Here is a 14,511-nt window from a genome sequence, read left to right on the forward strand (position 1 = left end):
TTCTGCCTGTGATTTTTATTATTTGACCCTGCTGGTCATTTATGAACATTTGAACATCTTGGCCATGTTCTGTTATAATCTCCACCCGGCACAGCCAGAAGAGGACTGGCCACCCCTCATAGCCTGGTTCCTCTCTAGGTTTCTTCCTAGGTTTTGGCCTTTCTAGGGAGTTTTTCCTAGCCACCGTGCTTCTACACCTGCATTGCTTGCTGTTTGGGGTTTTAGGCTGGGTTTCTGTACAGCACTTTGAGATATCAGCTGATGTAAGAAGGGCTTTATAAATACATTTGATTTGTACAATTTTAAATATATTTACAATACATTCTTTACAGAATTCACAACACACTAAGTGTGTGCCCTCAGGCCACTACTACCACATATTTACAGTACTAAATCCATGTGTGTGTGTATAGTGTGCATGTTTGTGTCTCTTCACAGTCCCCGCTGTTCAATAAAGTGTATTTTTACCTGCTTTTTAAATCTGATTCTACTGCTGCATCAGTTACCTGATGTGGAATAGAGTTCCATGTAGTCATGGCTCTATGTAGTACTGTGGAATAGAGTTCCATGTGGTCATGGCTCTATGTAGTACTGTGGAATAGAGTTCCATGTAGTCATGGCTCTATGTAGTACTGTGGAATAGAGTTCCATGTAGTCATGGCTCTATGTGGTACTGTGGAATAGAGTTCCATGTAGTCATGGCTCTATGTAGTACTGTGGAATAGAGTTCCATGTAGTCATGGCTCTATGTAGTACTGTGGAATAGAGTTCCATGTAGTCATGGCTCTCTATGTAGTACTGTGGAATAGAGTTCCATGTAGAGTCATGGCTCTATGTAGTACTGTGGAATAGAGTTCCATGTAGTCATGGCTCTATGTAGTACTGTGGAATAGAGTTCCATGTAGTCATGGCTCTATGTAGTACTGTGGAATAGAGTTCCATGTATGGCTCTATGTAGTACTGTGGAATAGAGTTCCATGTAGTCATGGCTCTATGTAGTACTGTGGAATAGAGTTCCATGTAGTCATGGCTCTATGTAGTACTGTGGAATAGAGTTCCATGTAGTCATGGCTCTATGTAGTACTGTGGAATAGAGTTCCATGTAGTCATATCTCTATGTAGTACTGTGGAATAGAGTTCCATGTAGTCATGGCTCTATGTAGTACTGTGTGCCTCCCATAGTCTGTTCTGGACTTGGGGACTGGGTAATGTTGCCTCCTGAGTGGCACAGTGTTCGTTGTGCCACTGGAGATCCTGGGTTTGAGTCCAGGCTCTATCGCAGCCGACCACGACCGGGAGACCCATTGGGGCTGCACACAGTTGGCCCAGCGTCATCCGGGTTAAGGGAGGGTTTGGCCGGCAGGGGTGTTCTTGTCCCATCGCGCACTAGTAAATGCTGTGGCGTGCCGGGCACAGTGCACTCTGACACATTCGTGAGGCTGGCTTCTGGGTTAAGAGGGCATTGTGTCAAGAAGCAGTGCGGCCTGGTTGGGTCGTGTTTCGGGGGATGCACGGCTCTCGACCTTTGCCTCTCCCAAGTCCATACGGGAGTTGTAGCGATGAGAAAAGATTGTAATTATCAATTGAATACCATGAAATTGGGGAGAAAAAAAATCATAAATATTGGTATCATTGTTGCAATAAAAAAATCAGGTCAATGAACATTGGGTAGTTTAGTGAGATATATATATATATATATATATATATATAATATACAGTATAGTTAATATACTGGCAAGTTCTATGTATTTAGTAGCCAACTAACAACATGTAGCCAGCTAACATACTGGTACATACTGCTGTAATGATATGCTATGCGGTTCGTAAGGACAGCATAGCTATCAAATTGTCAGCCAACATAACGTATAACTTTTATTTAAAAAGTCATTACTTTATTACATTGCTCAACATTTTCTTAACATTTGTCATAATTAGTTTGTACAAGTCATTTGTATCCGCTCTCCTCAGACTTTGGCTGCATATTTTCCGCCATTTTCTGAAAAATGCATTAGGGGCCCTGCACCATCGAGAGCACCTGACTGGTTGCATCACTGCCTGGTATGGCAACTGCTCGGCCTCCGACCGCCAGGCACCACAGAGGGTAGTGCGAACAGCCCAGTAGGTTCAAAAGTCTAGGTCCAAGAGGCTTCTAAACAGATTCTACCCCCAAGCCATAAGACTACTGAACATCTAATCAAATGGCTACCCAGACTATTTGCATTGCCCCCTCCCCCTTTCCACACCACTGTTACTCTCTGTTGTCACCTATGCAGAACTTTAATAACTCCACCTACATGTACATACTACCTCAACTAACCGGTACGCCCACACATTGACTCTGTACCGGCACCCCCCTGTATATACTGTTATTTTACTGCTGCGCTTTAAAATTACTTGTTACTTTTATCTCTAATTCTTTTCCATATTTTTTTGAAAGTGTACTGTTGGTTAGGGGCTCGTAAATAAGCATTTCACCTGTTGTACTCGGTGCATGTGACTCATACGATTAGATTGTGTTGATGAGGATGTAGACATTGATACACAAAAATGTAAAAATATGCAGTAAGATTTTTATTTCATTTTTCGCAACATTCAAATGAAGTAACATGATAATGTACTGTAGACCTACAAGTGGTATTGTTGATTTGTTGTATCTGAAAGACGAAGGCCATTCAGTCTTAACTTTGATGATCAGAGTCCTGGGGATCTGTCCTGGGGATCTGTCCTGGGGATCTCTACTGGTGACCTGTACTGGGGATCTGTCCTGGGGATCTCTACTGGGGATCTGTCCTGGGGATCTGTCCTGGGGATCTCTACTGGTGACCTGTCCTGGGGATCTCTACTGGGGATCTGTCCTGGGGATCTCTACTGGGGACCTGTCCTGGTGATCTCTACTGGTGACCTGTCCTGGGGATCTCTACTGGTGATCTGTCCTGGGGATCTCTACTGGTGACCTGTCCTGGTGATCTCTACTGGTGACCTGTCCTGGTGATCTCTACTGGTGACCTGTCCTGGGGATCTCTACTGGTGACCTGTCCTGGGGATCTCTACTGGTGACCTGTCCTGGGGATCTCTACTGGTGACCTGTCCTGGTGATCTCTACTGGGGATCTCTACTGGGGATCTCTACTGGTGACCTGTCCTGGGGATCTCTACTGGTGACCTGTCCTGGGATCTCTACTGGTGACCTGTCCTGGGGATCTCTACTGGTGACCTGTCCTGGGGATCTCTACTGGGGATCTGTCCTGGGGATCTCTACTGGGGATCTCTACTGGGGATCTCTACTGGTGACCTGTCCTGGGGATCTGTCCTGGGGACCTGTCCTGGGGATCTCTACTGGTGACCTGTACTGGGGATCTCTACTGGGGATCTGTCCTGGGGATCTCTACTGGGGATCTCTACTGGTGATCTCTACTGGGGATCTGTACTGGGGATCTCTACTGGTGATCTCTACTGGGGATCTGTACTGGGGATCTCTACTGGTGATCTGTCCTGGGGATCTGTCCTGGGGATCTCTACTGGGGATCTCTACTGGGGATCTGTCCTGGGGATCTCTACTGGGGATCTGTACTGGGGATCTGTCCTGGGGATCTGTCCTGGGGATCTGTTCTGGGGATCTCTACTGGGGATCTGTCCTGGGGATCTGTCCTGGGGATCTGTCCTGGGGATCTGTCCTGGGGATCTCTACTGGGGATCTGTCCTGGGGATCTCTACTGGGGATCTGTCCTGGGGATCTCTACTGGGGATCTCTACTGGGGATCTGTCCTGGGGATCTCTACTGGGGATCTCTACTGGGGATCTCTACTGGTGACCTGTCCTGGGGATCTCTACTGGTGACCTGTCCTGGGGATCTGTCCTGGGGACCTGTCCTGGGGATCTCTACTGGTGACCTGTACTGGGGATCTGTCCTGGGGATCTGTTCTGGGGATCTGTTCTGGGGATCTCTACTGGTGATCTCTACTGGGGATCTGTACTGGGGATCTCTACTGGTGATCTCTACTGGGGATCTGTACTGGGGATCTCTACTGGTGATCTGTCCTGGGGATCTGTCCTGGGGATCTCTACTGGGGATCTCTACTGGGGATCTGTCCTGGGGATCTCTACTGGGGATCTCTACTGGGGATCTGTCCTGGGGATCTGTCCTGGGGATCTGTCCTGGGGATCTCTACTGGGGATCTGTCCTGGGGATCTGTTCTGGGGATCTGTCCTGGGGATCTGTCCTGGGGATCTCTACTGGGGATCTGTCCTGGGGATCTCTACTGGGGATCTCTACTGGGGATCTCTACTGGGGATCTCTACTGGGGATCTGTCCTGGGGATCTGTCCTGGGGATCTGTCCTGGGGATCTGTCCTGGGGATCTGTCCTGGGGATCTCTACTGGTGATCTGTACTGGGGATCTGTCCTGGGGATCTGTCCTGGGGATCTGTCCTGGGGATCTCTACTGGGGATCTGTCCTGGGGATCTCTACTGGTGACCTGTCCTGGGGATCTCTACTGGGGATCTGTCCTGGGGATCTCTACTGGGGATCTGTCCTGGGGATCTCTACTGGGGATCTGTCCTGGGGATCTCTACTGGGGATCTCTACTGGTGACCTGTCCTGGGGATCTCTACTGGTGACCTGTCCTGGGGATCTCTACTGGGGATCTCTACTGGGGACCTGTCCTGGGGATCTCTACTGGTGACCTGTCCTGGGGATCTCTACTGGTGACCTGTCCTGGGGATCTCTACTGGGGATCTGTCCTGGGGATCTCTACTGGGGATCTCTACTGGGGATCTGTTCTGGGGATCTCTACTGGTGACCTGTCCTGGGGATCTCTACTGGTGACCTGTCCTGGGGATCTCTACTGGTGACCTGTCCTGGGGATCTCTACTGGGGATCTGTACTGGGGATCTCTACTGGGGATCTGTCCTGGGGATCTCTACTGGTGACCTGTCCTGGGGATCTGTTCTGGGGATCTCTACTGGGGATCTGTCCTGGGGATCTCTACTGGTGACCTGTCCTGGGGATCTCTACTGGTGATCTCTACTGGTGACCTGTCCTGGGGATCTCTACTGGGATCTCTACTGGTGACCTGTCCTGGGGATCTCTACTGGGGATCTGTCCTGGGGATCTCTACTGGTGACCTGTCCTGGGGATCTCTACTGGTGACCTGTCCTGGGGATCTCTACTGGGGATCTGTCCTGGGAATCTCTACTGGTGATCTCTACTGGTGACCTGTCCTGGGGATCTGTCCTGGTGATCTCTACTGGTGACCTGTCCTGGGGATCTCTACTGGTGATCTGTCCTGGGGATCTCTACTGGTGACCTGTCCTGGGGATCTCTACTGGGGATCTGTCCTGGGGATCTCTACTGGGGATCTGTCCTGGGGATCTCTACTGGTGACCTGTCCTGGGGATCTCTACTGGTGACCTGTCCTGGGGATCTGTTCTGGGGATCTCTACTGGGGATCTGTCCTGGGGATCTCTACTGGGGATCTGTCCTGGGGATCTCTACTGGGGATCTGTCCTGGGGATCTCTACTGGGGATCTGTCCTGGGGATCTCTACTGGGGATCTGTCCTGGGGATCTCTACTGGGGATCTGTCCTGGGGATCTCTACTGGGGATCTGTCCTGGGGATCTCTACTGGGGATCTGTTCTGGGGATCTCTACTGGGGATCTGTCCTGGGGATCTCTACTGGGGATCTCTACTGGGGATCTCTACTGGGGATCTCTACTGGTGATCTCTACTGGGGATCTCTACTGGTGACCTGTCCTGGGGATCTCTACTGGTGACCTGTCCTGGTGATCTCTACTGGGGATCTCTACTGGGGATCTCTACTGGGGATCTCTACTGGGGATCTCTACTGGGGATCTCTACTGGGGATCTCTACTGGTGATCTCTACTGGGGATCTCTACTGGTGACCTGTCCTGGGGATCTCTACTGGTGACCTGTCCTGGTGATCTCTACTGGGGATCTGTCCTGGGGATCTCTACTGGGGATCTGTCCTGGGGATCTCTACTGGGGATCTGTCCTGGGGATCTCTACTGGGGATCTGTCCTGGGGATCTCTACTGGGGATCTGTCCTGGGGATCTCTACTGGGGATCTGTCCTGGGGATCTGTCCTGGGGATCTGTCCTGGGGATCTGTCCTGGGGATCTCTACTGGTGACCTGTTGATCCTTCTTCTTCAGACTGGTGTCTGATCACCTGTAATATGTAGAAGGATCAACTGAATGCAGTGCTTTACCTTCAGCACAGATTTATATCCCGTGTTCAATATCCACAGGCTCATTCTTACCTCCCCCTTCTTTGTGTGTGACACCGGGTGTGTCTGACGTGGATGTGGCCCGCTCAACATGCTCTTGATGGCTCTCTGGACTTCCTGGCTCAACATGCTCTTGATTGCTCTCTGGACTTCCTGGCTCAACATGCTCTTGATGGCTCTCTGGACTTCCTGGCTCAACATGCTCTTGATGGCTCTCTGGACTGCCTGGCTCAGCATGTTCTGTCATTTCTGCAGTTGTACAACCTGATTTGTCTGAAGCCATGAGATCTGCAAAACTGTCCTGCTGTTTTCCTGAAATAAAGCATTGGACATGTTTACTGTTGAAAAGGCTGTTTCTTGTTTATCAGTCTTGACTTGGTCCATCGAGCCAGATAGACCTGTTGGGGATTCAACTATACACGGGCACCTAACTGCTCTCCACTAGTGACCCTGTTTTTCATGGTCCGTCTAGTCGGATATACTGAACAAATATAAACACAACATGCAACAATTTCAAAGATTTAGCTGAGTTACAGTTCATAAGGAAATCAGTCAATTGAAATAAATAAATTAGGCCCTAATCTGTGGATTTCACATGACTGGGCATGGGCGCTGCCATTGGTGGGCCTGGGAGGGCATAGGCCCAGCCAATCAGAAGGAGCTATATTACAAGCAGAAATGCTCACGAACAGTAATGTCAACAAATTTGTGCACAAAATTTGAGAGAAATACGTTTTCTGTGCATATGGAACATTTCTGGGATCTTTTATTTCAGCTCATGAAACACGGAACTAACACCTTACATGTTGCATTTCTATTTTTGTTCAGTGTCATAACTGAAGTGTGATTGGTTACCTCGCGATGTGGGATCCAGTTCCAGTTCCCCATTGCTGGTCAGGTCTCTGTCTGAGGTGATGATATCACCAAACAGGAAGTGAATCTTCTCCTGAGCATGCTCCTGATTGGAGGAGCCGTGAAGGGAGTTGTGGAGGATGTCTAAGGCGAAGCGGGCCCTCAGGGACCCCGGGGCCGTAACCTGGGCCAGGGCAGGGTCTGTGGGGCCCATCATGGACCGCCACTCCTCCACAGCATTTTCCTTGGTCAGCACCAGCAGCATACAGGGACCACTACAGAGACAGGGTTTCAGATGTACTCTTCCACCCTGAGCATTATTAACTGTCTCTTCTACCCTGAGCATTAACTGTCTTCTACCCTGAACATTATTAACTGTCTCTTATTCCCTGAACATTATTAACTGTCTCTTCCACCCTGAACATTATTAACTGTCTCTTCCACCCTGAACATTATTAACTGTCTCTTCCACCCTGAACATTATTAACTGTCTCTTCCACCCTGAGCATTATTAACTGTCTCTTCTACCCTGAGCATTAACTGTCTCTTCCACCCTGAACATTATTAACTGTCTCTTCCACCCTGAACATTATTAACTGTCTCTTCCACCCTGAGCATTATTAACTGTCTCTTCCACCCTGAACATTATTAACTGTCTCTTCCACCCTGAGCATTATTAACTGTCTCTTCTACCCTGAGCATTAACTGTCTCTTCCACCCTGAACATTATTAACTGTCTCTTCCACCCTGAACATTATTAACTGTCTCTTCCACCCTGAGCATTATTAACTGTCTCTTCCACCCTGAACATTATTAACTGTCTCTTCTACCCTGAACATTATTAACTGTCTCTTATTCCCTGAACATTATTAACCGTCTCTTATTCCCTGAACATTATTAACTGTCTCTTATTCCCTGAACATTATTAACTGTCTCTTCTACCCTGAGCATTATTAACTGTCTCTTCCACCCTGAACATTATTAACTGTCTCTTCCACCCTGAACATTATTAACTGTCTCTTCCACCCTGAACATTATTAACTGTCTCTTCCACCCTGAACATTATTAACTGTCTCTTCCACCCTGAGCATTATTAACTGTCTCTTCTACCCTGAGCATTAACTGTCTCTTCCACCCTGAACATTATTAACTGTCTCTTCCACCCTGAACATTATTAACTGTCTCTTCCACCCTGAGCATTATTAACTGTCTCTTCCACCCTGAACATTATTAACTGTCTCTTCTACCCTGAACATTATTAACTGTCTCTTATTCCCTGAACATTATTAACCGTCTCTTATTCCCTGAACATTATTAACTGTCTCTTATTCCCTGAACATTATTAACTGTCTCTTCTACCCTGAGCATTATTAACTGTATCTTCTACCCTGAGCATTAATAACTGTCTCTTATTCCCTGAACATTATTAACTGTCTTCTACCCCGACCATTAATAACTGTCTCTTGTTCCCTGAGCATTAGTAACTGTCTCTTATTCCCTGAGCATTATCAACTGTCTCTTCAACCCTGAGCATTATTAACTGTCTCTTATTCCCTGAGCATTATTAACTGTCTCTTCTACCCTGAACATTATTAACCGTCTCTTCTACCCTGAACATTATTAACTGTCTCTTCCACCCTGAACATTATTAACTGTCTCTTATTCCCTGAACATTATTAACTGTATCTTCTACCCTGAGCATTAATAACTGTCTATACTTCCCTGAGAATTATTAACTGTCTCTTCTACCCTGAGCATTAATAACTGTCTCTTATTCCCTGAGCATTATTAACTGTCTCTTGTTCCCTGAGCATTATTAACTGTCTCTTGTTCCCTGAGCATTATTAACTGTCTCTTATTCCTTGAGGATTATTAACTGTCTCTTCTACCCTGAACATTATTAAATGTCTCTTCTACCCTGAGCATTATTAACTATCTTATTCCCTGAGCATTAATAACTGCCTCTTATTCTCTGAGCATTATTAACTGTCTCTTATTCCCTGAGCATTATTTACCGTCTCTTATTCCCTGAGCATTATTAACTGTCTTCTACCCTGAACATTATTAACTGTCTCTTATTCCCTGAGCATTATTTACCGTCTCTTATTCCCTGAGCATTATTAACTGCCTCTTATTCCCTGAGCATTATTTACCGTCTCTTATTCCTTGAGCATTATTAACTGCCTCTTATTCTCTGAGCATTATTAACTGTCTTCCATCCTGAGCATTATTAATTGTCTTCTACCCTGAGCATTATTAACTGTCTCTTCTACCCTGAGCATTATTAACGGTCTCTTATATCCTGAGCATTATTAACTGTCTTCTACCCTGAGCATTATTAACTGTCTCTTCTACCCTGAGCATTATTAACGGTCTCTTCTATCCTGAACATTATTAACTCTCTTCTATTCCCTGAGCATTATTAACGGTCTCTTCTATCCTGAGCATTATTAACTGTCTCTTCTACCCTGAGCATTAGTAACTGTCTCTTATTCCCTGAGCATTATTAACCGTCTCTTATTCCCTGAGCATTATTAACTGTCTTCTACCTGACCATTATTAACTGTCTCTTATTCCCTGAGCATTATTAACTGTCTCTTCTATCCTGAGCATTACTAACTGTCTCTAATTCCCTGAGCATTATTAACTGCCTCTTATTCTCTGAGCATTATTAACTGTCTCTAATTCCCTGAGCATTATTAACTGCCTCTTATTCTCTGAGCATTATTAACTGTTTCTAATTCCCTGAGCATTATTAACTGTCTCTTCTATCCTGAGCATTATTAACTGCCTCTTATTCCCTGAGCATTATTAACTGCCTCTTATTCTCTGAGCATTATTAACTGTCTCTAATTCCCTGAGCATTATTAACTGTCTCTTCTATCCTGAGCATTATTAACTGCCTCTTATTCTCTGAGCATTATTAACTGTCTCTAATTCCCTGAGCATTATTAACTGCCTCTTATTCTCTGAGCATTATTAACTGTCTCTAATTCCCTGAGCATTATTAACTGTCTCTAATTCCCTGAGCATTATTAACTGCCTCTTATTCTCTGAGCATTATTAACTGTCTCTAATTCCCTGAGCATTATTAACTGCCTCTTATTCTCTGAGCATTATTAACTGTCTCTTCTATCCTGAGCATTATTAACTGCCTCTTATTCTCTGAGCATTATTAACTGTCTCTAATTCCCTGAGCATTATTAACTGTCTCTAATTCCCTGAGCATTACTAACTGTCTCTAATTCCCTGAGCATTATTAACTGCCTCTTATTCTCTGAGCATTATTAAATGTCTCTAATTCCCTGAGCATTATTAACTGCCTCTTATTCTCTGAGCATTATTAACTGTCTCTAATTCCCTGAGCATTATTAACTGTCTCTTCTATCCTGAGCATTATTAACTGCCTCTTATTCTCTGAGCATTATTAACTGTCTCTTCTATCCTGAGCATTATTAACTGCCTCTTATTCTCTGAGCATTATTAACTGTCTCTAATTCCCTGAGCATTATTAACTGTCTCTAATTCCCTGAGCATTACTAACTGTCTCTAATTCCCTGAGCATTATTAACTGCCTCTTATTCTCTGAGCATTATTAAATGTCTCTAATTCCCTGAGCATTATTAACTGCCTCTTATTCTCTGAGCATTATTAACTGTCTCTAATTCCCTGAGCATTATTAACTGTCTCTTCTATCCTGAGCATTATTAACTGCCTCTTATTCTCTGAGCATTATTAACTGCCTCTTATTCTCTGTGCATTATTAACTGTCTCTAATTCCCTGAGCATTATTAACTGTCTCTAATTCCCTGAGCATTATTAACTGCATCTTATTCTCTGAGCATTATTAACTGTCTCTTCTATCCTGAGCATTATTAACTGCTTCTTATTCTCTGAGCATTATTAACTGCCTCTTATTCTCTGAGCATTATTAACTGTCTCTAATTCCCTGAGCATTATTAACTGCCTCTTATTCTCTGAGCATTATTAACTGTCTCTAAATCCCTGAGCATTATTAACTGTCTCTTCTATCCTGAGCATTATTAACTGCCTCTTATTCCCTGAGCATTATTAACTGTCTCTTCTATCCTGAGCATTATTAACTGCCTCTTATTCTCTGAGCATTATTAACTGTCTCTAATTCCCTGAGCATTATTAACTGTCTCTTCTATCCTGAGCATTACTAACTGTCTATTCTTCCCTGAGCATTATTAACTGTCTCTAATTCCCTGAGCATTATTAACTGCCTCTTATTCTCTGAGCATTATTAACTGCCTCTTATTCTCTGAGCATTATTAACTGTCTCTAATTCCCTGAGCATTATTAACTGCCTCTTATTCTCTGAGCATTATTAACTGTCTTCCATCCTGAGCATTAATAACTGTCTCTTATACCCTGAGCATTATTAACTCTCTCGTATTCCCTGAACATTATTAACTGTCTCTTCTATCCTGAGCATTATTAACCTCTTGAAACTCTGGGGGCTCTATTTCATTTTTGGATGAAAAACGTTCCCGTTTTAAGCGCAATATTTTGTCACAAAAAGATGCTCGACTATGCATATAATTGATAGCTTTGGAAAGAAAACACTTACGTTTCCAGAACTGCAAAGATATTTTCTGTGGGTGCCCTAGAACGGGAGCTACAGGCAAAACCAAGATGAAACGGCATCCAGGAAACCAGCAGGATTTTTGAGGCTCTGTTTTCCATTGTCTCCTTATATGGCTTTGAATGTGAGAGGAATGAGCCTGCCCTTTCTGTCGTTTCCCCAAGGTGTCTGCAGCATTGTGACGTATTTGTAGGCATATCATTGGAAGATTGACCATAAGAGACTACATTTTCCAGGTGTCCGCCCGGTGTCCTCCGTCGAAATTGGTGCGTCTTTTTCAGCTGCTGGTATTTTTCCATGCGATTCTGAGGGGAAAGCAGGCTTCCATTAACTGCATATCAATGAAGAGATATGTGAAAAAACACCTTGAGGATTGATTCCAAACAACGTTTGCCATGTTTCTCGATATTATGGAGTTAATTCGGAAAAAGTTTGACATTTTGGTGACTGAATTTTCGGTTAGTTTCGGTAGCCAAATGTGATGTACAAAACGGAGCGATTTCTCCTACACAAAGATTCTTTCAGGAAAAACGGAACATTTTCTATGTAACTGAGAGTCTCCTCATTGAGAACATCCGAAGCTCTTCAAAGGTAAATTATTTTATTTATTTGGTTTTTGTGTAAATGTTTTTGTGTAAATGTTGCGTGCTAAATGCTACTCTTACACAAATTAGTGAATTGCTATGGTTCAAAAGCATATTTTGAAAATCTGAGATGACAGTGTTGTTAAGAAAAGGCTAAGCTTGAGAGCGCATTATTTTCATTTTATTTGCGATTTTCAGAAATCGTTAACGTTGCGTTATGCTAATGAGCCTGAGGCTTTATTCACAATCCCGGATCCGGGATGGGGAGTATCAAGAGGTTTTAACTGTCTCTTCTACCCTGAGCATTATTAACTGTCTCTTCCACCCTGAACATTATTAACTGTCTCTTCTACACTGAACATTATTAACTGTCTCTTCTACCCTGAACATTATTAACTGTCTCTTATTCCCTGAGCATTATTAACTGTCTCTTCTACCCTGAGCATTAATAACGGTCTCTTCTACCCTGAGCATTAATAACTGTCTCTTCTACCCTGAACATTATTAACTGTCTCTTATACCCTGAGCATTATTAACTGCCTCTTATTCTCTGAGCATTATTAACTGTCTCTTATTCCCTGAGCATTATTAACTGTCTCGTATTCCCTGAGCATTATTAACTGTCTCTTATTCCCTGAGCATTATTAACTCTCTCTTCTACCCTGAGCATTAATAACGGTCTCTTCTACCCTGAACATTATTAACTGTCTCTTCCACCCTGAGCATTATTAACTGTCTCTTCACCCCGAGGATTAATAACGGTCTCTTCTACCCTGAGCATTAATAACTGTCTCTTCTACCCTGAACATTATTAACTGTCTCTTATACCCTGAGCATTATTAACTGTCTCTTATTCTCTGAGCATTATTAACTGTCTCTTATTCCCTGAGCATTATTAACTGTCTCGTATTCCCTGAGCATTATTAACTGCCTCTTATTCTCTGAGCATTATTAACTGTCTCTTATTCCCTGAGCATTATTAACTCTCTCTTCTACCCTGAGCATTAATAACGGTCTCTTCTACCCTGAACATTATTAACTGTCTCTTCCACCCTGAGCATTATTAACTGTCTCTTATTCCCTGAGCATTATTAACTGCCTCTTATTCTCTGAGCATTATTAACTGTCTTCCATCCTGAGCATTATTAACTCTCTCTTCCAGCCTGAACATTATTAACTGTCTCTTATTCCCTGAGCATTAGTAACTGTCTCTTCCACCCTGAGCATTATTAACTGTCTCTTATTCCCTGAGCATTATTAACTGTCTTCTACCCCGACCATTATTAACTGTCTCTTATTCCCTGAGCATTATTAACTGTCTCTTCTATCCTGAGCATTATTAACTGTCTTCTACCCCGACCATTATTAACTGTCTCTTATTCCCCGACCATTATTAACTGTCTCTTATTCCCTGAGCATTATTAACTGTCTCTTCTATCCTGAGCATTATTAACTGTCTCTTATTCCCTGAGCATTATTAACTGTCTTCTACCCCGACCATTATTAACTGCCTCATATTCCCTGAGCATTATTAACGGTCTTCTACCCTGAACATTATTAACTGTCTCTTCTACCTTGAACATTATTAACTGTCTCTTCCACCCTGAACATTATTAACTGTCTCTTCCACCCTGAACATTATTAACTGTCTCTTCCACCCTGAGCATTATTAACTGTCTCTTATACCCTGAGCATTATTAACTGCCTCTTATTCTCTGAGCATTATTAACTGTCTCTTATTCCCTGAGCATTATTAACTGTCTCGTATTCCCTGAGCATTATTAACTGTCTCTTATTCCCTGAGCATTATTAACTCTCTCTTCTACCCTGAGCATTAATAACGGTCTCTTCTACCCTGAGCATTATTAACTGTCTCTTCCACCCTGAACATTATTAACTGTCTCTTCCACCCTGAACATTATTAACTGTCTCTTCCACCCTGAACATTATTAACTGTCTCTTCCACCCTGAACATTATTAACTGTCTCTTCCACCCTGAGCATTATTAACTGTCTCTTCTACCCTGAGCATTAACTGTCTCTTCCACCCTGAACATTATTAACTGTCTCTTCCACCCTGAACATTATTAACTGTCTCTTCCACCCTGAGCATTATTAACTGTCTCTTCCACCCTGAACATTATTAACTGTCTCTTCCACCCTGAGCATTATTAACTGTCTCTTCCACCCTGAGCATTATTAACTGTCTCTTCCACCCTGAA

The 14,511-nt window shown here is 43.9% G+C and overlaps 1 protein-coding gene across 1 annotated transcript in view; it reads right to left on the reverse strand.

Moving 5' to 3' along the window:
• Positions 1–6,086: 6,086 nt before the first annotated feature.
• The window catches only part of nme9 (NME/NM23 family member 9), a 56,042-nt gene continuing 47,617 nt past the window's right edge, over positions 6,087–14,511 (reverse strand). Inside the window, exons 14-16 of the mRNA XM_064975600.1 lie at positions 7,101–7,372; positions 6,279–6,557; positions 6,087–6,187 (exon numbers count right to left, since the gene is read on the reverse strand). Coding sequence (XP_064831672.1) covers positions 6,168–6,187; positions 6,279–6,557; positions 7,101–7,372 — 571 coding nt within the window. The 3' untranslated portion in view covers positions 6,087–6,167. The remainder of the gene's footprint in view (positions 6,188–6,278; positions 6,558–7,100; positions 7,373–14,511) is intronic.

Source organism: Oncorhynchus masou, chromosome 10 (assembly GCF_036934945.1).
Source record: "Oncorhynchus masou masou isolate Uvic2021 chromosome 10, UVic_Omas_1.1, whole genome shotgun sequence".
Classification (NCBI taxonomy): Eukaryota; Metazoa; Chordata; class Actinopteri; order Salmoniformes; family Salmonidae; genus Oncorhynchus; species Oncorhynchus masou.